The sequence below is a fragment of the Vicia villosa genome, linkage group LG4 (genome assembly GCF_029867415.1).
Source record: "Vicia villosa cultivar HV-30 ecotype Madison, WI linkage group LG4, Vvil1.0, whole genome shotgun sequence".
In the NCBI taxonomy this organism is placed as follows: Eukaryota; Viridiplantae; Streptophyta; class Magnoliopsida; order Fabales; family Fabaceae; genus Vicia; species Vicia villosa.
Window position 1 is genome coordinate 110,496,632 of NC_081183.1, and position 26,191 is coordinate 110,522,822.

General features: G+C 31.1%; 1 protein-coding gene and 2 long non-coding RNA genes across 5 annotated transcripts; 2 read left to right on the forward strand and 1 right to left on the reverse strand.

The window, feature by feature from the left end:
- Positions 1 to 802: 802 nt before the first annotated feature.
- LOC131599478 (uncharacterized) lies at positions 803 to 17,555 on the reverse strand. Of its 2 annotated transcripts, none has more exons than XM_058871817.1 (2): positions 17,443 to 17,534; positions 803 to 1,144 (listed from the first exon to the last, which is right to left on the reverse strand). In XM_058871817.1, exons 1-2 carry the CDS (start codon positions 17,507 to 17,509, stop codon positions 903 to 905), a joined length of 309 nt encoding a protein of 102 aa, XP_058727800.1. In that variant the 5' UTR covers positions 17,510 to 17,534; the 3' UTR covers positions 803 to 902. The 2 variants fall into 2 exon arrangements, 1 of the variants encoding a protein (XP_058727800.1); XR_009282794.1 differs by lacking the exon at positions 803 to 1,144 and adding an exon at positions 1,174 to 1,406 and having other exon boundaries at positions 17,443 to 17,555.
- On the forward strand, positions 5,435 to 7,755 carry LOC131599480 (uncharacterized). Its single transcript, XR_009282797.1, has 4 exons — positions 5,435 to 5,763; positions 5,852 to 6,067; positions 6,256 to 7,017; positions 7,667 to 7,755. It is a non-coding gene; the product is annotated as an uncharacterized LOC131599480 (long non-coding RNA).
- On the forward strand, positions 7,764 to 9,416 carry LOC131599479 (uncharacterized). Of its 2 annotated transcripts, XR_009282796.1 has the most exons (4): positions 7,764 to 7,810; positions 8,283 to 8,395; positions 8,681 to 8,778; positions 8,882 to 9,416. It is a non-coding gene; the product is annotated as an uncharacterized LOC131599479 (long non-coding RNA). The 2 variants fall into 2 exon arrangements; XR_009282795.1 differs by lacking the exon at positions 7,764 to 7,810 and having other exon boundaries at positions 7,817 to 8,395; positions 8,882 to 9,414.
- Positions 17,556 to 26,191: the final 8,636 nt, after the last annotated feature.

A 26,191-nucleotide genomic window follows, 5' to 3' on the forward strand; every position in this document is an offset into this window, starting at 1 on the left:
TTAGACGACTGACCATGATTTATGTTGCACTCCCTACTTTCGATTTAAATCTCTTCGATTATATAAGAAAGAAAGCATGTCATTCTCTGATTTCAAAACAAGACCGTTAATTAAAATCAAATGAAACTCACATAAGCCACCAAATTTGTCCATCCTTTATGATATCATATGTATAAAATGATTGCTTTACCAAAATATTTCACATTTCATCAAAGCTAATTGGCTTAAGGGAACATTGGAGTAGATCTAGGGAGATTTGTAATTGCTTTTATATTTGTATAAACTCTTTCATGAAACGATGCTTGAAATATGTTGCTTATCATTACAAATTTTTGGTTCTCAAATTTTTTTTTTAAAAAAATAAACAAATTAAATGTTGTTCAAAACTCATAATAAAAAAAAAGTAGAATATTAATGGAAAGCAACTAGTAACTTGATAAAATATTACTAGTAAAGTATAAAATAGATAATTGGACTTTAATTATAATTAATACTCTTAATTTTGAGTAAGAGTAGTTAATGTCTTTGGACCTAAAATTCAACCAAAAAAATCTCCCTGGCCCCAAAACTGACTATTTATCCATCCACCCTAGTATATTACAAATCTGATCGATAAAAATGGAAGTATTCATAAATCCGATCCATTACCCTCTTAATACCGTCTGGTTAACGACTGCCGGTGGTATTGTGTTGCCTACACACTTAGAATGACCGGTAATAGATTGAATTATGAATACTTCCATCTTCAAAGTAGATTGTAGTAGACTAAAGGTAAGAAGTTATTTGTTGGAAGGGTGTCAAATGGAGCAATTGAACCAAGAATTCATAATGCATGCATCAGTACATATTCTGAAAATAATACAAGAAACACAGTTCTAAACATAATTACAACGATTTGAATCTTAAACCCTAGTTTCACCACCGTTGGTACTCTGAGTTGTTGGAGTGGCATCGACACTCCAATCGCTGTTCTGGCAGCAGGTGATGGTGGTGATGGCCTCATATACAAGCATAGAGCAAATAGGGCAATTGCTGCCACTACCGCCAATCCAATGAACCATTTTCGGAGACGACTTCTGAATGTCTCTGCTTGGACTGGTTGTCACCGGAAACATAGCTTGATGGGGTGCAGAAGCAAAAGGATCTAGTGAAATAAAACAAAAGCAAAACACATTTTCACAAGTTAGTTTCATGAAAGTTGAAATGATTAAAACAGAATGGAGGAAAGAAGAAAAAAGATGAAGAAGGATTATTAGTTAAGTTTTATTACCTTAGTATTAAAATAATCACTGCTCCTGCACCTAAAATAATCGATAATAAATCGGATTTACGAATACTTCCATTTTTATAGTAGACTAAAGGTAAGATGTTATCCGGTGGAAGAGCGGTAAATAGAACAATTGAACCTAAAATTCAAACAAAAAGGATTGGTTTCACTAGTACAGAAATAACTTTAAAATTATTGATATTACACCTAATTTCTTAAAAAAAGATATACAATTAATATGCAATGGCAATTTTGTAAATAAAATAAAAATATTAATTTTAGTGTCAACTATTAATACTGGTTTTTTAGAAAAGTAGGTGATTAACGTGAATTAAGTTTAAAACAAATAAGGTTATTTTATATTAGATATCTGATATTACGAATAATAAGTATAAAATAAAAAACTGACAAATCACGTGGTTATAAATTTATACCTTTTTTAAGGAAAAATAAATGTGACAAGTAAACTTCTAAATATGTTTTATACTATCGTGAAAATAATTTACATTAGTGTTGAAACAACATACTCCCGCTTCCTTCCCCTGCTCAAAAATTGAAACTTTTATTCTCCTTTTTAATTCACACGATTCTACTTCTTCTCGCTTAATTAATTTCTCAATCAATCAAACCAAAAAATCCTCTCAAAACACGCTCAGCAACAAAATCCCTTTCCAAATCCGTTTTAAAAAATCACAAAAAAGTTCCTAATCTTTTTCCTTTGGGATTTTATCTTTTTCCAAATCGGAGTCATTGATGAATTTATTGTTAATTTAGAATTGCTCTGGATTTATATCTTGTTCTCTCTCTCAGAATCTGTATTTGCAATATGATTCAACGCATTTAGGGTTTCGAGGTCATCAAAACAAACCATTGAGGTATTCATCTCTCAGAGTTCTACTTTTTGGTTGTTAATATTGTCTGCTTTTGTATTTTTGTTTATACATGGAGGTGTCGAATATAACATAGCAGCACCATGACCTTTAGTCTTGTTAAGTTGAGTTTAATGTTAAAGTGAAGATTTTAAATTTGCAGTGGTTTGTTAGTTTATGTACATATTTTTTTTAATGAAAATGTTAGAATTGTGAAGGGACTTTTTGAAAGAAAAAGAAGTTGCTGAGATGACTGTCAACAACTAATTGAGAGGGTTGAATCTTGGAAATTTTCACACCACTATGGTTGACAATATGTGTAAGATATGGGGGCTTTTGATTGTAAACGGGTTTCAAGAGTCTCTGTTTACGGTTTTCATTTTTTCGTGTTATCGCGACTACAAATTTAGTTTAACTTAGACTGTATAATGCTTTTAAAATTGTATATCGAATTGACATTCAACCCTTGCTACAATAACTTGTTTCATTTTTTTGAATATATTGATTCATGATAAACTCTTTATTTAATATTTAATAAATGGTTAAATCATTGGGTTTCTTTTGATAGGGTGAGAGTGTATTTGAGGAAGGAAAATATCCAAACAGTCTAAAGGTATGATAACATCAAATTTCTTTATTGGTTGACATTACGAATGAGCATTTGATAGTTATATGATCATTTCTATTTTAATTGTTTAGTTGGTTGACATTTCAAATGAGTATTTTACATGTTTAGGTGTTTCTTAATAGATTTTTATAATGTTTAGATATTGCATAAATTGATAGACTGCCTATTATGTGACTCACATTTGTGGTTTCAATAGAACTATTGACTTTTTGTCCAATTTATATGTGATTCTTCCTGTATTGAAATTGTGAATTTGAGTCCAAGAAAAAAGTAAGAGTTAGGCTTCATGAATAAAGTTATAAATTTTTCTAAGACAAGATACAAATCTATGAGAAATACTGCATAAGTAGTAATTTCTAGCTCAACATTAGGTGTTATGACTTTTGTCTCTTTCTTTTATTCTTTTATGAGTTAGGTATGTTTGCATAAACAATGTTTTACTATAATATTTAAAAGTTATTTTTGGTTTTAAAAAAATTCAGTTTTGAAAATTTCTAATGATGGTTGAATTGGCTATATTTTCTCAAATTTTGTTGCTTCCAATGCTTAATCCTTTGGTTGGAGAAAAAGTGATGCTACGTTTTTCCTTACTTGCATTAACAACATATGCTTTTCTTTCTGGTTTAGCATGGGACCCTTGCGTACTATACTTAACTGTCTTATTTTTCATTATCAATGTCCTGGTGAAACCTTCTAACTATGCTATTATTTCAAAAGTATCAAATACAACAAATCAGAAAAAATCACAAACTTTTATTATGCACAATCTATATCTAACTTACTGTCACCACGAGTCCTTTACCTTCACTATTTTATATCTCTTTTTCTTTCATTCTATTTTATTAACTCATCACCATGTCAATATTATTATAATACTTTGTATTAGTATCACAGTAATCAACTCTTCTAATGTACTACCAAGTCTCACATCAGTTTAGTTTAGTAATATTTAATCACTCTTACTTATTTTTCCACTTAAAATAAGAATGATATTTTAATATTATTTTAAATTTTAGTACAAATCAATACCTTGGAAGGAGTTATTTAAATTATATATAAGTGGTTCCAACATGAGGATATTAATATTGTTTGTTCTGTTCTAGATTCTTGCAAATTATGAATGAGATCTTTCTTCTCAATATAGGTGAATCAAATATTAAAGTCCCATATTGGCATTATCTTAAATTGTTGGGTATACTACTACTGCTTATGTTTTTTCTCATCAGGTGGATCCAATATTCACAATAGTTGAATCCAATATACCATTAATGCTTCCATTTTTTCACATCATTAAAACAATGAAACAAGACAAGACTACTATAAATTCTCACATAGCATAGATTGCTTATATTTATTTTTGGTATGAGAGTTTTGTAAATTACAAGGTGTACATATGTGTCAGTTTTTATTACCACAAAAATATTACTTCTAGTATTATGATAGTACATATGACAATTTTTAAGAAAGCTTTAATGTTGAAGACACAAGCAACAAGCTAGCTAACACAAATTTAGATAGTTATATGATCATTTCTATTTCACTTGTTTTGTCCTTGTCTTTTTGTCATTAGTTAAATTCATAATAGTTGCTTATAGACTATTCATGTGAGAAATGAATAAGACAAAACATGTTCTAAGACAAATCATGCTCTACTGTATGTTTTTTAGGCTTTAAAGAGTTGGGTATCCACTTTACATACTTGTTATTTGATACTATGTAGCAGGTTGCATGATTTCTCCATGGATTTTAATTTTAATTTTTGTTTTATAAGCTGCTTTAATTTCTCTCTCTGCAATGTATCTTATCAAACTTATAACTAAAAATCATTATATTTATGTCCATACTAATGATACTTGTGATCGCAGCCTTTGTATGTGGATTTTATTGCTTATTATATTTTTTAGAATGTATTGTTTTTTAAGAAATTATTTGTATTTTTATTTAATAAATTGGTAAAGCACAATTTTTTTTGGACAGATTGAGACAATATTAGAGACAGAAAGAATAAAAGAAGGTATATTTAATGGAAGTTTCTTTACATCCATCATATTTCACTAGTGCAAAAAGTTAAATATAATTTTAAATTTTACACCCGATATACTAAAAACGGGTGTAATTGAGAAATGCGATGGCAATTTCGTAAATAAAGTATCATTTTAAGCATTATCAGATGACAATATACACCCTATTTTTTAAAAACGGGTTTAAATTAAAATTATTATTATAATCAAATCTTAATTACTCCCATTAAACTAAAAAACGGGTGTAAATTTATATATTAAAAAAATTATTTAATTTTATTTTATAACTAAAAATATGTAATGTATATAATATATTAACAAATAATTTAAACATTATTAATTTGTTAATAACTAAATATTAATGGAATCCAAACCTTATAACAAATTTAATTAAAAACGGAATCGAAGAACAAAGCATCAGAATTTTCTAACAAATTTCTGAGTTGTTCTAAAAAAGAATCCAAACCTTATAAAATAACAAATTTCTGAGTTGTTCTAAAAAAGAATCCAAACCTTATAAAAGTTATTTTAAAAAAAAAACTAGCAGAAGATATAAAAGTAAATTTATCTGTAGCAATATTGAAACTTTCCCTTCCACAACTCAATTAGCTTCAACTCAATGTTCGTTTAATCTAGCTTCCCAAAAATCGCTGCCAACCTTGTTTCCGTTCCTTCTCTTCACCAAAACCCTAATAACGAAAAGTACCCTTTGCACCTTCTCCATCTTCCATCTTCTTCCTCGCTCGCTCTCATTTTCTTCCATCCACGACCTATTTCCTATGCTTCACACCGTCCGCACTGTGTCTTTAGGGCACACTTCCACTTCATTCTTTCCCTTCAAACCTTCTCACCCTTCTTCATTCGCATTCCACATGGAGCAAACTCCTCTCTTATCTTTCAAGTTAAAGCAGTCTAACCAACCCCGCATCGCTTGTCAAGCATCATCGCACAAGCACGAAGCTAAGCTGTTTCTCCAAGGTTCAATTTTGCATTTGTACTCACGGATTTCTTTTTATACCTGTCACAAATTAATGCAATGTTTACAATCTTAATGTTGTGTGTGTAGAAATAAAGAATCAGTTGTTCATGGACTATCTGAAACGATTGTTGGAGTTTTGGGTGGAGGTCAACTTGGTAGCATGCTTTGTCAAGCTGCTTCTAAGATAGCAATTAAGATCGTGGTTCTAGATCCTCAGGAGAATTGTCCGGCAAGCTCGTTGTGTTATCAGCACATGGTTGAAAGCTTTGATGAGTGTGCAACAGTAGAGGAATTTGCGAAGAGGTTCATGTTTTTTTTGGGCGTGTTTTTGTAATATATGTTACTTTGAGTTATATGTCATTTGACTCCTATTGCTCTATTGGGTTGAAATGGTGTTCAGGTGTGGAGTTTTAACTTTTGAAATTGAACACGTCAATGTTACTACATTGAAAAAACTCGAGAAACTCTTAATTATTTCTTTGACGATGCAGGACAAGTATCTGCAAAAGGTTCACTTCTCTAAGCATGGCATTTCAAAGAAAACAGAAAGTACTTTATATTTGTTGTGTGATTACATTACATCAGAGAAAAATTGTACTCAGTACCTTTTCAGCATCGATGGCGTTAGCCACTATGATGAACTATTGTGGAGAGACAGATCTGAGTACCCAACGACTACGAAAAGTGTGAAATGAACCTGACATGCATTTTGATATCTCAACTCCATTGTCAAGAGTCACCACTATCCATCCATCATTGTTGCCATTGTTTCCTCTATTCGTGTCCGAAGCTGCTAATAACTCTTGTATGCAGCTTTCACTTGCAAACTGCACATACTTTCTAAGAGAGTCCTCACTAATCGACCAGGATCGGCTGCAAGGTACAGTTCTAGTTCTGCTCATTGTGACTTCTATTGATTTGTTTTCTTTAAGACATTAAGGTTTAAAACTATTGATAAATGAAAGACATAAATATACACAAAAAGTGGCAATGTCATGTGATGATGCTTAGTTTAAAAGAGAAGAGAAAAAACAGAAGATAAATGTCATGACCTGGATGCTTATACTGAAATTCTAGTATACACTCATCGATAAATCATGGGGGTTGTTATCTAGCTAGTTGTTATTATATGGCTTTATCTCCTTGCTTCATCAGTTGCTATTGCCAGCCAACAGTCTAGCTTATTTCTAGAGGGGAGACATAATGCTGACAGAGGATGGATCTCGGAGCTTAAAAAGTCGGGAGAAGCTTTGGTACAACTTCTAAACTTATTTTATCTCATCATTGACAAATTAAATACCTCTTTTGTCCACTAAGTCCTTACTCTACATGTATTATATAATAATTTTTAAAGCTATGTTAAGTACTTGATGACATTCATAATTTTAGATTTGTAAACTAGAAAGTATAGCTAAACTGGGGAGTTGTTTCTCATGGGGTTTGCTAACAGGAGTGACACTGGCTTAGTTGGTGTTAGAGATGTAATACAAAGCAATTTCATAATCAGAAATTTACATCTTAGAATGAAAAAAAAAAGAAAGAGAATATATATGGTATACATGGGATGTATGATTTAATTTGAATTAAATTATAAATTTTGACTGTAAGACTGTTACAGTTTAAGCATTCCTGCTGAATCATAAGTTTTGTAGCAATGTAGCAGGGATGTGGGGGAGTTTGTGAAGTAAATTATTCTTAAGTTTCTTTCCTATTTTAACCCTCGTCCTAAGTAGAAGAGTACATTCTGGGATTTGGACTAGCTAATAATTTTTCCTTCCCCGTGGTTAACCTTGTATCCAACCTGAGATTTATTTAACTATATTATTGTCCTAGTACTATTGTTATGCATTTACTTAGATCTTGCCTTAGCGAACCATCACTAGTTTTTTCTATTACATGTAGATCTTGCCTAGAGTTGTTCTGGAAGCATCACCCTAAGAAAGAAGAACCTAAGGAACAAAGCCATTGACCTTATTGTCACAGAGTGCAAGTAAGCTTTTGAAGTTATTACACAGAAAGCTATTGATTTTCACCTCCATTCAAAAGGTACAGGTGCTTCTATTAGTGGCGCCTCTGATCCCTCACTTACTTCTGTAGTTGTCTGCAATGATGATAACTATTAGATATAAAAATTAGTCATGCTAGTTAGTTGTTCTAAGGCTTAAGTACTCTTTGATTTTGAATTTAGTTTTCTCAAATCAATAATGTTATCTTCGTGTCGGTGTCAATGTCGTGTCTTTTTTAATGTTTGGATTATTGTTTCAGAGTTTCATTGTCTAGAAGTTTAAACTTCTCAATGTCCTTCTTTAGCCTTTGCATCACACCAGAAGGTCTCATAATAAATGGCAATGGATTTCACACAGAAGATGAAATTTTTTGTTATTTATTCAGCTAATGCTAGCAATGGCTGTTGATTTTGATAAATTCCAATTCTTATTACTCTAATTATCATCTTTTAACTTTATTTTTAAATTTCATTTTATGGCTTTAATTATGAGAAAATCCCAATCCACTCCAGTTCCTGAAGAGAGGCTAGCAGAAGATGTTGGTCACACCCTTCCTCAAGTCTTAACTGGTGCACTCCTTGGTTCTACAGTTGCCATTTTATGCTTCATGCTTCTGCGTCGATAGGTGCAAACTCTATTCAATACTCATTTGCTCTTATAGTGTCTTACACTGAAAAAGATAGGTTTTGTTTCACTTTTCTTGATCAAATTGTATTCAATATTGATTGATATAGCATACTATTTTTCTTATAATGTGATGCAGCTTTCTCTTACATGATTGCGTTTGGATAACATGTATCTTTGGGGCTTTCTTTTTTATGTGATTACTCTGCCACACTCAACAGATTTTCCAATCTTCCAATGATGTCTCTGCTCACCTAATGTGGGGTGCACTTTTTTTTCTTCTCAGGATTTGATTTCAAAAATTGCTCCCACATGGATGAATGTTTCATTAAAGATGAAAGAGGACCCAAAGACCGATAAAGAGTTTGGATGGGTGCTAGAAATGTATGGCTTGCCAATTAACAGACAAATGCTGCAGATTCTTTATTTTCTTGAAATTTTATTGATATTTTGATGCTGACGTGGTGTTCTGAATTATGGAACCAAGGTATGCTTATGTTGTCGCATCTGCCCTGCACGACGTGAAACATATTCTACGGAAAGACTTCATGCTACAGGTTCGGAGTAGTTCTATTCGAGGCACTGTGTTCACAGCCTGCTTTGAATCCTGGCCTTCGAAAGGAACAGGTTAGTCTTGGAGATTGGGCTTTGCTCAACAAAAGAAAAGGAACATTGGAGGATATTATTGATCCAAATTTGAAAGGAAAGATTAACCCTGAAGAGCTTCTTGCTTCAATGAAGGTAGAGAATTCTAGAGTACAGTGCTAAATTTGAGGGTTGAATTTAGAGTATGCAATACTTAAACAGCGTATGAATTGTATGTAATTAATTGTCTGAAGAACCTTTTTGTATAAGAAGGCTGAGTACCAAGTTCATCTGACCTGTTTTGTGTAATATATGAAATCTTATTTGTATTTTATCACATTTGTTAATGTGTATCTATGACTTAGTTAAAATATGATTTTTATGTGTATGATTTTATAGTATTTGCAATATTATGACTGAAAATGAAATATAACTAAATGGTGTATAAGAAATAGGGTGTAAATAGATTTAAATATAATATAATTGTTCATTCATAAATGACGTATTTACACCCGATTTTTATTAAAATAGGGTGTAATTAAGAAGGTATCTACACCCGATTTTAATTAAAATAGGGTGTAATTAAAACGTATTTACACCCAATTACACCCGATTTTTATTAAAATAGGGTGTAATTAAAACGTAGTTACGCCCAATTACACCCAATTTTTATTAAAACAGGGTGTAATTAAAACGTAGTTACGCTCAATTACACCCGATTTTTATTAAAACAGGGTGTAATTAAAAACGTAATTACGCCCAATTACACCCGATTTTTATTAAAACAGGGTGTAATTAAAAACGTAATTACGCTCAATTACATCCGATTTTTAATATATTTACACCCGATATTCTTAAAATAGGGAGTAATTACGAACGTATTTACACCCGTTTTACACCCGTTTTAAACGGGTGTAAATGCGTTAGACATTTCTCACCCTGTGGATATACACCCGATTTTTATTAAAAATAATGGGTGTAAATTTAATAAAAAACGGGTGTAAATTAACATTTTTGTACTAGTGTTTATTGCTATTATATCCCAAACAAAATATCTTGAGTTTTTTTTACGGGAAAATATCTTGAGTTTAAAACTCAATATTTGATATTAATATTCTTATAATACCATTACTTTTCATTATTTCTTTATTTCTATGTCCATTCTCGTACTATTTGTAAAATTAGTGCATAATTTATTACAAAGAATAAATATTGATACTTAAATTTTTGTTATTGACATTGTCACACATTCCCTTCCCAAGCTTAAGGTGTTTGTGAAAACACAATGAGCTTGTTTAGTCCTTAATATGTTTGTCTTTCTAAAACATGTTAAACCCATTCTACCCATCTTTTCCTTCGTGTCTTACACAACTTCCTCAATCTCTACATAAGTGTCCATGTATTTTTAATTTCAGCTATGGATCGCAGTTGGATGCAAAAAAATTGATCAAGTGAGGAGTATAAAAACGGAATATTGGAGTTTTTGAAATTTGCTGAAATTAACCTTCCTGAGAGTAATGGAAGTATTCATTGTCCTTGTGTTAAATGTTTCAATATTGCACCTTTAAAAGTTGAGGTCGTACTAGAACACCTAGGAGTTTATGGTATTTGCAAAAATTATACGACATGGACATGGCATGGTGAATTGTTAGATCCTTTAAAGAACTCCCAAAAAAAGGATGTTGATGTAGAGATTAGTGACCGTCTGGAAGAAATGATCTGTGATATTGGACAAGTCTCTTTTCAGCGAGCACATGTGTATGATACTCTATCTAATGACAAATAAATTCCTTTGTATCTAGACTGTTAAAAATTTACACGATTGTCAGCTGTATTGAGATTATTCAATTTAAAGGCGATAAATAGTTGGACTGATAAAAGCTTTACTGAATTGCTTGAGTTGTTGAAGGAGATGCTTCCAGATGAAAACACTTTGCCATATCGTACCTATGATGCAAAAAAAATATTATTTCCAATGGGTGTTGAGTATAAGAAAATACACACATGCCCCAACGATTGTATACTGTATTGGAAAGATAACGAAGACCTGGAGAAGTGTCCTAAGTGTATGGTTTCATGTTATAAGAAGAAGGGTGACGACGAGGGTTCTGAATTGATTGCAAATGGTCCTCCTGCAAAGGTGTTATGGTATCTTCCAATTATTCCAAGGTTTAAAAGATTGTTTGCTAATGCAAACGATGCAAAACATATTAGATGGCATATGGAAGAGAGAAAGTGTGATGGAAAACTTCGTCATCCAGCTAATTCTTTGCAATGGAAGAAGATTGATTCTTTGTTTCCTGATTCTGGCAATGAACCAAGAAACCTTAGACTTGGACTTTCTACGAATGGAATGAATCCATATGGTAGTTTAAGTAGTAACCATAGTTCGTGGCCTGTTGTCTTGGTTATTTATAATTTATCTCCTTGGTTATGCATGAAGCGCAAATATGTTATGTTATCTATGATGATTTCGGGACCAAAACAACCGGGAAATGACTTAGATGTTTATCTAAGTGCCTTGATTGAAGACTTAAGAAGGTTGTGGGAGGAAGGTATTGATGTATTTGACGAGTATTCATGTGAAAATTTTAAACTACGTGCCATGTTATTTTGCACAATTAATGACTTTCCTGCTTACGGAAATTTGTCTGGTTATAGTGTTAAAGGGCATAAAGCGTGTCCTATTTGTGAAAAAGATACATGTTACCATCAGTTAAAATATGGAAGAAAAACTGTTTATCTTGGACATAGAAGATTTTTCAAACATAATCACCCATATCGAAGGTTGAAAAAGGCATTTAATGGATACCAAGAGAATGAGTTTTCTCCTAAGGCCTTAACTGGGAATGAAGTATATCAGCGGGTCAAGTACATACATGTTAGTTTTGGAAAGAATCAAAAGCATTCTAAAGAAAAAAATATATGGAAGAAGAGGTCCGTGTTCTTTGATCTTCCATATTGGTCCAGTTTTGATGTTAGACATTGTATTGATGTTATGCATGTGGAGAAAAATGTTTGTGATAGTGTAGTTGGAACACTTCTCAACATTCAAGGCAAGACAAAAGACAGTTTGAATTCTCGTAAAGATCTTGTTGAAATGAAAATAAGAGAACAATTAGCTCCAGAATCGAGAGGTAAGAGAATATATTTGCCACCTGCATGCCATACCCTTTCGAAAGCAGAAAAACAAGCTTTTGCACGTGTCTACAAGGTGTAAAAGTTCCATAAGGATACTCCTCAAATGTTAAGAGTCTTGTGTCAATGAAAGATCTTAAGCTAGTTGGATTAAAGTCTCATGATTGTCATGTATTGATGCAACAACTACTGCCAGTGGCTATTCGTGGAATCTTGCCAAAAAAAGTTCGACACGCCATAACTAGACTGTGCTTGTTCTTCAATGATGTGTGTAGTAAAATTATTGACCCTGATAAATTGGACGAGTTAGAAAATGAGTCTTATATTATCTTGTGTCAGTTGGAGATGTTCTTTCCGCCATCATATTTTGACATTATGGTTCACTTAATAGTTCATCTAGTGAGAGAGATTAGAATATGTGGTCCAGTTTATCTAAGGTGGATGTATCCTTTTGAACGATACATGAAAATATTGAAAGGATATGTGAATAATCAACATCGCCCTGAAGCATCTATTATCGAAAGATACATAACAGAAGAAGCAATTGAGTTTTGTACTGATTATTTGTCAAATGCAAAACCTATAGGGCTTCCCAAGTCACGTCATGATGGACGGTATGATGGAAAGGGTACACGTCTAAAGGTTAAGCACATGTCTTATGCAGAAGTGTTTCAAGCTCATTTATATATATTGAATAACATTGTTGAGGTTGAGCCATATTTGTCTAGACATAAAACCATCATCAAGGACACATATCCTCGAATGAATGGAAAATGGTTGTTGAATGAACATAATAAGACTTTCCTAAAGGGGTTTAAATCTGAGATTATGAATGATGATACTGCTTCTGATACATTAAAATGGTTAGCAAATGAGCCTAGCTTTAATGTCTTGTGTTGGAGCGGATATGATATAAATAAATTCTCTTTTTGTACTAAGTCACAAGATGACAAGAGTACCATGCAAAATAGTGGGGTCATGATTATGGCTTCTTCGATGCACTTCTCTAGTTCCAAAGATAAAAACCCTGTTCTAGCATCCATAGCTTATTTTGGTGTCATTGAGGAAATTTGGGAGCTAAATTATTTTAAATGTAAGTGGGTTAACAGTAACACTGGTGTAAAAATTGACGAACTAGGATTTACACTAGTGGACCTTGATAAGGTAGGTTATCGGGACGAACCTTTCATTATGGCAATCCATGCAAGACAAGTGTTTTATGTCAAGGATCCCTCTAACAACAAATGGTCAGGGGTCCTCCAAAGAAGGAGCATGCATCAGAGTGATGAAAATGAAGATTCAACTCTTGATATTAGTGAAAATAGTTCTTTTTCAACACAAAGACCGTCATTCAATGATGAAAATGAAGTGGATGAAGTGTATGCCACTCGTTATGACCATCAAGAAGGGATACTGGAGGATAATAACAAATGAGAACATAACTCAATCTTATAGGTTTATATTTGTTAACTTTTTTATCCATTATAATATTGCTAATATGTATTGTTATTTATTTTTTATATTCTATTGAAAGCTTACTAAAACATTCATTTATTATGTCAACAAGGAAATATGGTTGATTCATCAAACTCCTCTCCACAAAAGAAGAGGACTAGAGGTGCCACGACCATGTCACGGTTCATTGCCAATATAGAAACTGGTAAAAAGTGTGAGGTTGATTTTGATGAAGTTACATTTGCACCTAGTGGAAAGAATGCTGCACAATTCATTAGCGATGTATCTTACCTTGCTCGTAGTAAGGTTAATATAAATGAAGAAACATGGAAAGACGTAAGTGAAGCAGCAAAGACTATGATTTGGCAAGAAATCACGGTATTTTATACTTTAAAAATTCATTGTAAGTTGTATTTTCCTTAATATACATATATATTAACACATGCAGTTTGTTGTAGGATAAGTTCACTTGCCCTCCTCCAATTGATCCCAAAAATGACAAATTTAAGAAGAAATGGATAGTTTATATTGGAGATTGTTGGAAGCAGTTTAAGACATATCTCACCAACACTTATGTATTTGGGGATGGAGATAAAGAGGGAAACTTAACACCAGTGGTTAACTATAAATACATCTCCAAGGATGATTGGAATAGGTTTTTCCAGAATCGGACCAAAAAGGAATTTCTGGTTTGTTGAAATAATATATTTTTGTTTGATTTAATTAATTTTTACCTTCTTTATTGAATTATTTTATGATGTTATATTTCTAGGAGAAAAGGGCAAACAAAATGCATTAAAAAATTTCCACCCTCACAGGTTATCACGTGGAGGTTACAATAAGCTTAAAGCCAAGATACTTGAAGAAAGGATGAAAACAATGGTCGAAGAAGGCTGAAATTCGACTGATATTCCCATGCCAAAACGATATGAAGTGTGGTTGACGGCCCGACAAAAAAATCAGGAGATTATACATCAAAGGCAACAACTTTGGTGGCTTCTAAGATTGTAAGCAAATATTTGTTTTATATATATGTGTGTGTGTGTGTGTGTGTGTGTGTGTGTGTGTGTGTGTGTGTGTGCGCGCGCGTGTGTGTGTGTGCGCGCGCGCGTGCGTGCGTGCGTGTATGTATGTGTGTATACAACATTCACATTATGTATTAATATATTGTAGGAGGAGTTAGTTGAAGAAAGTACTCAGGGTACTTATATTCCCGAAGGACGTGAGGATATCTTGACTAAAGCAATTGGTACTAAATAGCGCCCCGGATATATCCGCACTGAAGGTTGGTTTGCGGGCTTTAAAGAATATTATGGTAAATCTGTACGCTCCACTTCAAAAAATATCTCTATGGATGATCTTCAAATTATGAGTAAACAAATAGAGCAGAAAATAGAAAAAAAATTAGAGAAGAGGTTGAAAATGAGTTTGAAAACAAATTGAAGGAGATGGAAAAGATTCAAAAGGAGCAGATGGAAAAGTTCCAAATGGAGATTCAAATGACTTTTTCACAACAACTAAGTGCTCTAAAGGAGGTATATGTTCATTAACTAACTTTAATAAATTAGTTTTTATTCATATAATTAAATAGTATATGGTGTTATTAGTGAGAGTTGTCTATACCTTTGACATTTATGATTATTAGAAATTTATTGTTTTCTAACACATTTACAGCATATGGAATCAACTGAGACAAACAATTGTGATGCTCCTCAAATTATTATTTCTCCTCAAGATAGAAGTCCGAACAACAGTTGTTCTAAGGGTATTATGACTAATGATGAGGATTTCATCAAGAAGATTACCAATTTTAAAGAAAAGATGATAAATCTCAAGAAAGAAGTTTTCAAAATTGAATTGGATCATGATAAAATTGAACCATATTTTTATGTCGATATAGACGACCTTAGTAATTTGATTGCTGGTGATCAATGGTTGTCCATACATATTTTGTCTTTGTGGTACACGTAAGTATATATAATTTTTTCCATAAATTTATTTTTTTATATATTGATGAATTATAATTAATATTTGTTTCAACTATTCAGATATCTACATCGCTGGTGTATCTCTAATTCCTCTAGTGAGCAATTTGGTTTCTTTGATCCTTTTAGAACATTTAATAACAAATCTGGTGGTCATAGTGATGAAGCCATGCAAGCACTCATACAAAATAAGATGTATAATCATCCAAAAAAATGTTTTTTAGGACCACGTTTGAGTATGTAAGTCTATATTATTACTAATTATATATTCAAATTGTCCGCTTGTTATGTTTTTTGTTTATACGTGATTCTGACACACTTGTTTGTAAAATTATAACAATCACTGGCAATTGTTTGTAATTTGTCCGAATGATAATATTATTTATTGGTTCTGTTCGCTCGGAAATCAACCAAACAAGTCTTTTAAAGACACACTTTTAAGGTAAAATGTAGCTTTCACGATTTATGTTATTTTTATATTATATAATTTTAGATGTTTACTAAACCTCGTTATATTTGTTAAATGTTAATTTTTTTTAAGGCTATGAGAGGTTATAATATCTTGAGAGGAAGTATTAAGAATAAAAAGTCGAATTTTATATCTATCAAGGTAAATATATTGTCTTAAATTTAATATTATATATATATATATATATATATATATATATATATATATATATATATATATATATATATATATATATATATATATATACACATTTATGTTTTTCTATTCATTTCATTTGTAGGCACATCAACAAGATAACGCATGGGCTTGTGGTTATGATGTAATGAAAATTATGTTTGACATTATTCAGTCTGGTATATTTCAAGGATTGCACGAGGTAAGAACATCATATAATTTCATGTTTTAACATGCATGTATTTTTGTTTAATATATTTTATTTTTTACATGTGCAGATTTATGATGATCCATCACCATATAACAATGATATTATTGAAGATATTCGACAAATCTGGGCACAATTCTTTTTGAAAATAGTTGAAGAACAACAATTTAAAGATAAAGAAGCAAAGAGTTAGATAAAAGATGCTATTTTAATGGAACTAGTTTTTAAATATAATTTTGTTTTTAAATTTGGATTTATATTATTTCTTTGTAAGATTTAATTTTGATATGTTTCTACTGCTTGATATAATTTTTTATATCAAAACAAAAATTTAGGAATTTAATTTCGTTGAGTTGAAACAATAAAAAATACAGGTGCCACATGTGATCTCAAGTTTATTTAAGATGAAAATAACATATTTATTTTTTTCACACTTATTATAAAGAGAAAAAAATGTATTGATGGTTCAATTTAAATTAAAGCACACTCAATATCTGTTATAACACCAAATTTAAGAAATGAAAGGTATGATACGTAAATAATACACCTATTTTAAGAAAGGTTATACACCTAATTTATGAAGAAAAAATAGGTATGAAAGGTTGATTTTAACACCCAAATTTTGATAAAATCGGTATGATATATACATTTCACATCCATTATAGGTAGAAATAGGTGTCATAAGTTGGTTTCTAATAAAATTTATCTCCATTAAAGTTTTGACACCAAATTTTGAATATATTAGGTATGATTTATAAGTTTTTACTCTTTTTTAAAGGAGGAAAAAAGGTGTCGAATGTTAGTTTTAACACATATTTATAATATGTATAACACCTGTTTATTATCGGTGTTAAATCGATTTATCATACCTATTTTAAAATCGGTGTCTAAATTATACTTACCATACCGGTAGCAACAACACGGGAAAAAAATAAGTATTAAATCTCTTAAAAACTGGTGTTAAACCCCTTATTTGCACTAGTGTTTAGAAGTTTTTTTTAATATAAAAAATAAAAACATATAACAATATTTACCTTCCCTAAAAGAAGAAGAAGCAACATTGAGTATTATGAGTTGTGACTGTTTGAAATTAGCAAGCATTCAGTAAAGATAACCGTTTGTAAGGAATGATATAAATGAGTTTCTGAAACATGAAGCAAGATAGTGAATATAAATAATTGAAAGAGAAAAGTGGAATAACAAAAGTAACCATCCAGATCCAAATCATCAAAGTATTTTACTTTTTTTTTGTGAGGCCATACCCTGTACCTTACATGCCTAGTCTAGCCCATTAAAGAACTTTAGTACATACATATTTATTACATTCACGTGAATCGTGATTCATATACCAAACTATAATGGAATGATATGTTTTGTGGTCTTTATTAGGTTTCAATTTCAACCTATCCATTTTTTATTTGTTCCTCGTGTGGGGATAATTTGATTAGATAAAAAAGTTAAAATTCTACGTAAAATAAACTTTTGATATGATTGATTATCTTTACGTTAGACTTTTAATAAAATTTCTACATAAACTTACTTGAGGGTTGTCCTTTTTTGTTCAATTTTTACTTTGTAGTGAAAACAAATTATTCCTTAAAAACATTTATGTGTTATTCAAAGTAGTGAATTCTATATGTTGGAATTATTAGTTATTTAACAAAATAATGTTAAAAAAATAATAAATAGAATGTTTGGGCTGATAAATTAAATAAATAAATTAATTATAAAACTTTAACCAAATAAATATTCAATTTTCAACATAAAGTTTCTAAATTAAGCACAAACACTCCATTTATACATTTCTTAAAATTTTCTCTTAACATTACCTTAATTATAATTTTAAAAAAAAATTGACAAAGAAATTTATTATATATATATATATATATGTATATATATATATATATATATATATATATATATATATATATATATATATATATATATATATATATATATATATATATATATATATATATATATATATATATATATATATATATATATATATATATATATATATATATATATATATATATATATATATTTTAAATTTACGTGTTTCGTGTCGATACACATACTTATGATTATCTTTACGTTAGACCTTTATTAGACTTTTAATTGTATGTTATTAATTCTAAATAATTTAATTAAATAAATTCAAACCTTTCCATTACTTTTTATTTTATTTTTTTGAATTAATGTTAATATTAAATTATAAGCGTAATAATTAAAAGAATTAATAATTGATGTTAATATTGTGAAAAGATTTGTCTTTTTAGATGTTTTGGATGATGTCAAAATTATGATTGATTTAATTTTTCTGTATATTGATCGATGTTGATGACTGGTGAAATGACATCATCAATAATAAGACAAACAAAGTCATAAACATAGTGAAATTCGTGTTATATCTCCTTATTTTGTCTAAGTTAATTAAATTTCTACATAAATTTACTTGAGGATTGTCCTTTTTTGTTCAATTTTTACTTTGTAGTGAAAACAAATTATTCCTTAAAAACAACATTTATGTGTTATTCAAAGTAGTGAATTCTATATGTTGGAATTATTAGTTATTTAACAAAATAATAATTATAAGAATAATGCTAACATGTACTCCAATGACATATGTTAATAAAAATCATAAATAGGATGTTTGGGCTAATAAAATAAATAAATAAATCAATTATAAAATTTTAACCAAATCAATATACAATGTTCAACATAAAGTTTCTAAGTTAAGCACACGCACTCCATTTATACGTTTCTTAAAATTTTCTCTTAACATTACCTTAATTATAATTAAAATAATTTTTGACAAAGAAACTTATTTATTTTTATTTTTATTTAACTTTCATTTACTAATAAAAATTCAAATATTTTTAATTTAATGATTTAATTGTATGTTATTAATTTTAAATAATTTAATTAAATAAATTCAAATCTTTACATTACTTTTTATTTTACTGTTTTTGAATTGATGATAATATTAAATTATAAGCGTAATAATTTAAAAAATAATAATTAATGTTAATATTGTGAATACATTTTCCTTTTTAGATGTTTTGGATGATGTCAAAACTATGATTGATTTAACTTTCTATATATTGAACGTTGTCTCTGAGTATATGTGTGCACTCTTGCATTAGAAGTCATTAAGAATCTTAGAAAGCATCTAGAATAAGTTTGGAAAGGTTGTCATTTGGTACAATGCATAAAAAATCACTCTTTGCACAAAAATCACTTGCATGTGTTGACACATACGTGTTTCGTGTCGATACACATACTAATGTTTTTAAAAAAAAGTTTCTACTTTCTTGTGTCGAATCATCCTTCTTCATGTGTCAACACACGCTGCATAAATTCCTTTATATGTCGACACATACGTGCTTTATGTCGACTCATGTGCCATCATTTTAGAGCATAAACTTTTTGCTTCTTGGTGTCGACTCAAGACATGCCACAAGTCGATAACTGCATCAATGTTTACCATTATGTGTCGACACATAACTTGCTTGTGTCGGCACATACTGAAGCAAATTCCAAAAAAAAAAATTATTGAGTTTTTAGGTCATTTTTTGTATATATATATATCTATATATATGTATATATCATACATGCATCTTTTTTAAGTTGATGAAACTATAAACACATACTAAGATTGCTCATCATCTTCATCCTCTATGCATACACACAAACAAAGTAAATATAATCATTCATTGTTTGGATGCCATCTAGACTTTGTTGATAACGTTCAATTTAGGTTGGTTGTAACCTAAGGTTGGATTGAGAATCATATAGGGTTTCATCAGAAAAACTAAAAACTATGATGGTTTTTACTCCAAGATCAAAGTGTGGATTTGGGGTTTTCGAAAATATTTACGCAATTAGATTTGATCAAGTGAAGAGCTTTGAAGAACAAATAATTCTTGCAAAGGAGTATCGTGATATGGTGAATCAATTTGTAATCTTGGGACAACAACAACTCACAATTTGGATTCGATCGATTTAAGGCTTTGAAGAACTCCGGTTTCTTACAAAGGAGTAGCGCGAGACGGTGAATCAATTGGTGTTTATTGGGTGACTTGATCAAACTCGTATAAAGGGAAGAAAAGTGCAATGATCAACATCAAACATAGGGTTTGTAGGGTTGGATTTCTTGATATCTCTTGTAAATAACTTTTTGCATAGTAAGATTGATATCTCAATTCAAAATTGGAATTAGGGGCAGACGTAGTCATAGCGAGAACGGTCGGTGAACTGCCTAAACAAACTCCCCGTGTCCCCTCTATCTCTATTTCTTTATTTATCTTGCACTTAAATTTTCATTATCTAGTTGTTTAACACATTGAGTATATACCATTTAATTTCATTTTGAAAAATTAGGGTTCTTAGTGTTTTCTGGGAAATTCATGAGCCATAGTGAAAATAAATTTATGTTTAAACATTTCTGGAATCGTGATTAAAAATGGAACAACTTTCATATTTGTGGTTTTGAAAATGATTGAATTTGGAGCAAGATGCGATTTTCAGAAATTGAGAGCTTGAGGTTGAAAATGAAGTTCAGCCTAGTTTTAGAACACGTTTTTAATTATATAAAATTGAGCGCATTTTGATATCACTTGTAGCGGGTTGGCTCAGTGGTCTTGTTTAGAATCTTTCACCATAGTGACTTGGGTTTAAGTCTTCCCAGGGCTAAAACCTTTTTTATCACTTGTTTCATTTAATTTCTTTACAACTTTGATAATTTATTTACATAGTAAAAGTAATCATTTTCAGTTGATTTTTTGCACACTCTTTATTAATGTGACATATTTTGTGAATATAATTTAAAAATCTAAAAATATTTATTATTTATCATTTTAAATTAAATCAAAAAACAAGTGTTTATTCATTTTAAAAGGCTTTTAAAACAAACCTCTTTTAGAATTTTCACTAAGTAAACTTGTCTATACTTTTGTGTGAATCAATTAAGGTTAGGATAAGCTTCCCTTGAAAACACCAACATGTTCCCTTAGTCAATCTACCTAGGGTTTATTCTTAAATCAATTTTTAAAATCAATCAGGATTAGGTGTACATAAAACTCTAAAACCCTAATCTTGTGATCCTTTGATCTTTTGATCTTAGTACAATACCATGTTGATTTAACTTGTTGCCATGATCTCTCTTTGTTTATACACTTGTACATATGCTTGTTGGTGTACATCTTTGTACCATTTATACTTTGGTTATGTTATTATATTTGTACATGTATACATTGTTTTACTAACCACATCCATGAGACATTTATCCATAATCACATCATATTTATTCAAACATGAAACGATCTTAAGGTATGTCATCCTTTTATTCATCAAACTTTTATCCTTGAGCGTATACATTGATTTTGTTAAACTCACTCTTGATTGTATCCATGATACACATGTTATATCACACACACCACTTGAGATATTCATCATAAATTATTGTTTAAGGTGTTGCCTAAAATCCAAATAAATGAGATTGGTATTGACTAAAATTGTTAAGGTACTCACTCTCTTTTTCCAACTCTTTTACTTTGTGCTAGTATTGTTAAAGCTTTGCACCCACTTGTTTTGAAAATGGTTTTGTATTGTTAAAGCTCAATCATTTAAATAAACCCATGATTTTGTATTGTTAAAGCTCAACCAACCTTTTTTATTAAACCATTGCCTTGTATTGTTAAAGTTTGCACCTTTTAAAAACTTGTTAAGTATTGTTAAAGTTTAGCATTTTAAAAACCCGTTAAGTATTGTTAAAGTTTAACACCCAAAAATATTTTTCCACTTGGATTTTTATTTTCCTTTTAAGAGGAATTACAAAAGCTTTGACTTTCCTATTGCACTTAAGGAGTACGTAGGCCTAAGATGCGATGTCTTATCGAGTTCACTTTTAAAATCTTCTTTTGTCATCCTCCCACTATATTTAAACAAAAACAAAAAAAAGAATTCTTATGACAATAACAATGATAATATATATTTCAAAGAGGTTCATACAGAGTAACGTAGATGTGGGGGGTGCTAATACCTTCCCCTTGCATAACAAACCCCCGTACCTAGATCTCTTATAAGTTTACTAGTTTTGATTTTAAAAACTTTTGTGGGTTTTATTTCACTTTTTCTTCCATTTCCTTTGGAAACAATAAAGCGTGGTGGCGACTCTGTTAAAATATCTGAGCTAAGTCAATCAATGGCTCTAGTCTCATAAATTTCACCGCTACAAGAAAATGGCGACTCTGCTGGAGATACTCATTATTCCTAAGAAGGGTAGACCCTATCTTTGTTATATATGTTATTATTGTTGTTGTTATTATTGTTATTATAAATTGTCAAAGTGAATACTTGCTACTTTGTGGGTTGTATTGGGAAAGGGCTTGGTTCTCCCTTATGGGGAGATAAATTCTAACCCGGATTTGAGTGCACTTGTGATAGGAGATGGTAAACTCATTTTGATCTCAAGGGATTAATCCCGAGAAAGTTAATTTGAGATCCATCGCTCAGTGGAGGCCTCTTTGAAAGTAATCTTTGTTGACCAAGTTAATTGGAAAAGCATCGTTACGTTCAACCTGAGAGCCAGAGAAGCTGGGGACCTAGAAACACCTTTAATCAATCTTGTCCATTAGGAAGTAGTGTGGAAATTGTGTTTGGATTCAACTCCAGAATGGTTGTTACACGATACTACACTCGGATGAGGTTCTCTTGGAATATTATCCAAACAAGCAAGTAATTGTGACATTTATAATATCTAAGTTAAACTGCTTGAGTATGGGAGCCTTTTAGAACCTTGTTCTTCAGGTACAAAAATAATCAAAGTACATACCTATGGGATGGGTAGACCTCTAGCTCCATGCTCGTGACATTGAACCTTTAAACCCCATGTTTTCACTATGATTGCATTGCATCCCTTCATGCATTCATGCATTTTTAAACCAAAAATATCTTTCAAGGAATTAAAGGAAATTACTGTTGTAACCATTATAGGAATGGAACACTTAAAGGAAAACCGCAATATAATACGTGGAAAAAATTAAAATTTTCCTTTAGTGATCCTTACGAATGGGCACGATTAGTGATAGAAATGGTTACCTCTTGTGGCGATTGAAACCTCTGATGCCGAATCAAAGGAGTGATCACGAGCGTTGATGAAGAACAACGCCTCTACCTAGTCCACACGAACAGATCCCTTCAGTCTCACTGCGAGCTGATATGAATGAAGGCTTTGAGTGAGAGAGAAGAAAATTCGCATAGGATTTCTCAGACTGAATTTTCATCAAGTCAAATATTTCAGCACAAGGGTTCTATTTATAGAACCATTTGTGTGGGCTACAAGCTAAAAGCCTAATTAAGGCTGCAAGCTAAAAGCCCAATTAAGCCGTATATTCCTTAAGCGTGTGGTACCTTACCATATTCCAAATTCACTTAAGTGTATCGTACATTACGGTGTTCCTTATTTACTCTAATTCTCATCAACCCGTCCTTATGTGTGTAACCCTGTAGATTTTTGTGACGTTGAAAATTATATTAAATCACCCATTTAATATGATAAATAGTGAGAGGTTTATAGCAACACATCACTTCTACCCAAGTCACGAAAATGTCATTTGATTCGACAAAAACCTTCAGTGATAATGCTTGTGTGTACAATTACTTTTTTGCCATTATGTCTAGATTGAAAACAAGGCATAGACCGTGTCACCCTTGTCCAGTTCAATATTGGACCCTTAGACTTTTATCCTATTATGCAGAATGGGAAAATTCCATTTAAGTCACTCATGTCCCTCAACATGCTCTGTGAAGTACCCATTAACTGTCATTATGGTCATCTAGTTACGAAAAATGTTTGATCAGCAATAAAGCACTTGGCTCTACATCTAGGGTACATAGTGGTTTCGGGTCGAAGGGTGGTATACTCCACTTATCAACATGAGAATAACTTATGACACTTTGCATAACATTCTATGTAGTATTCTCATAGCGGGTCAATCCAGTATAAATATTACTCCTAATATTTATACCTATGTTAAGACTTGATAACTCCTTATCCATGATCCATGAGATGTGATCATAAATCTATCTTCATAATAATCTTGATACTTTAATGTTATCCCGCTTCACAATAAAGCTCGACTATGAATACTTTAAGAATAATGTCCTAATGTTTAATGAGATCTCAAGATTAAGTCGCACTTAACATTTCATTAAACAGACTAACTATTATAGGAACTTTATTATTTTGGAAAAACAAACATAATAAAGAAATGCCTTTTATTATTAATAAATAATTATATACAAGTGTAGCAACCTGCCTAAAAATTTAATGTTTAGAGTCGCCACCTATTCTACCAAGGCGAATAGGAAACCTCGCGCAGTTAAGAGATTCAGGGTAAGATACTATTTCAGGTCGAGGGAAGGTGTTAGGCACCCTAAACCCTTTCCTAAGGTTTGCATTGTAGAATCAAGGTTTGTGGCAAAAAGATAAAGAAAGATGACAAACAGGGTTAAAGCAAAGAAATACCATAATTAAAGGTTTATAATTTAAATCGGAAAAAAAAGAGATTTATGGGAGAGGGGACTCGCCTTGTTGCCAAGTGCCTACGTACCTCCTTATGGAGGATCAGAGTCTACGTAGTTCGGGAAAGGGTTGTACGCCCTAGGATTTGAATTTGATCTGAGATGGTTGAAAGTTTGCCTCAAGGCTTTTGAAATAGCCTATGAGAAGTTAGGAATTTGAAAAGGTTTGTCTTGGAAGTGTTTTAGGCTCAGGGCGTACAACCCTGATTCTAATTTGTACTATTAACCGCGATAATCAATTGATTCAATTACCATAGTTAATAGATTAATAGTTGTATCATTACCAATTTTAATCGATTGATTCGATTATCACTAATAATGAATTATAGTATTTTTTTAATAATTTTTATGAATTAATTTGTATCGTTACCCCTCGTAATCGATTGATTCGATTAAAAAGAACAACGAATTAGAATGAGAAAAATAAAATAAAAAGTTAATCATCGCAACTAATAAAATAGTTGAAACCATTTAACCAAATAGAAATTGATTGCATTTTAATTAAATAAGCCCTTTAATTAAAATTATTGTTGACCATAGCGATTAATCGATTTAATCGGAACGAACAACAAATTATGATTTTAATCTTAATATTATGTATTAATTTATTTAACAAAATAATTATTATCATTATATTAATAAAAAAAGAATTAATTAAAACAAATAATTTTGTTAAAATAATTTTTAGTTAATAAAGATTAGGATTCAGTGTGGTTATTACTAAGGCTCATGGTATGGGGATCAAGGCTGGGACGTTAGATTGAAGCTAGTGTCAATTGAATGGTTAGATCTGGAGGGTCTATGATAGTATCTAAGGCTGCAGGCGTATTGGATTATAGAAGAAAATTCAGAAAAATAATATACGTTTGAGGGGAGGCTCGAACCCATGACCTCCCCCTCACCATCATCTCCACTAACCAACCCAACCAAACGTTCAAGCTGTTAACCAAACGCGTGCCATACAATAAGTAAAAACAAACGAAATAAATGAAAATAGGCGCGCGAAAATTTGAACAAGCCAATCAGACGAGGACAACACATCATCTTCCTCAAACCAACCTGAAAACCTTTGCCAAATTAGCCACGAACCTGCTATGGTTTTGTTCGTAGCAAGCATACCTGCAAAAAATAGCGAACAGCACATGCGAGCATAAAAACATGGCGCGACCCCTCAGCTCACTTCGTCTCCCTCAC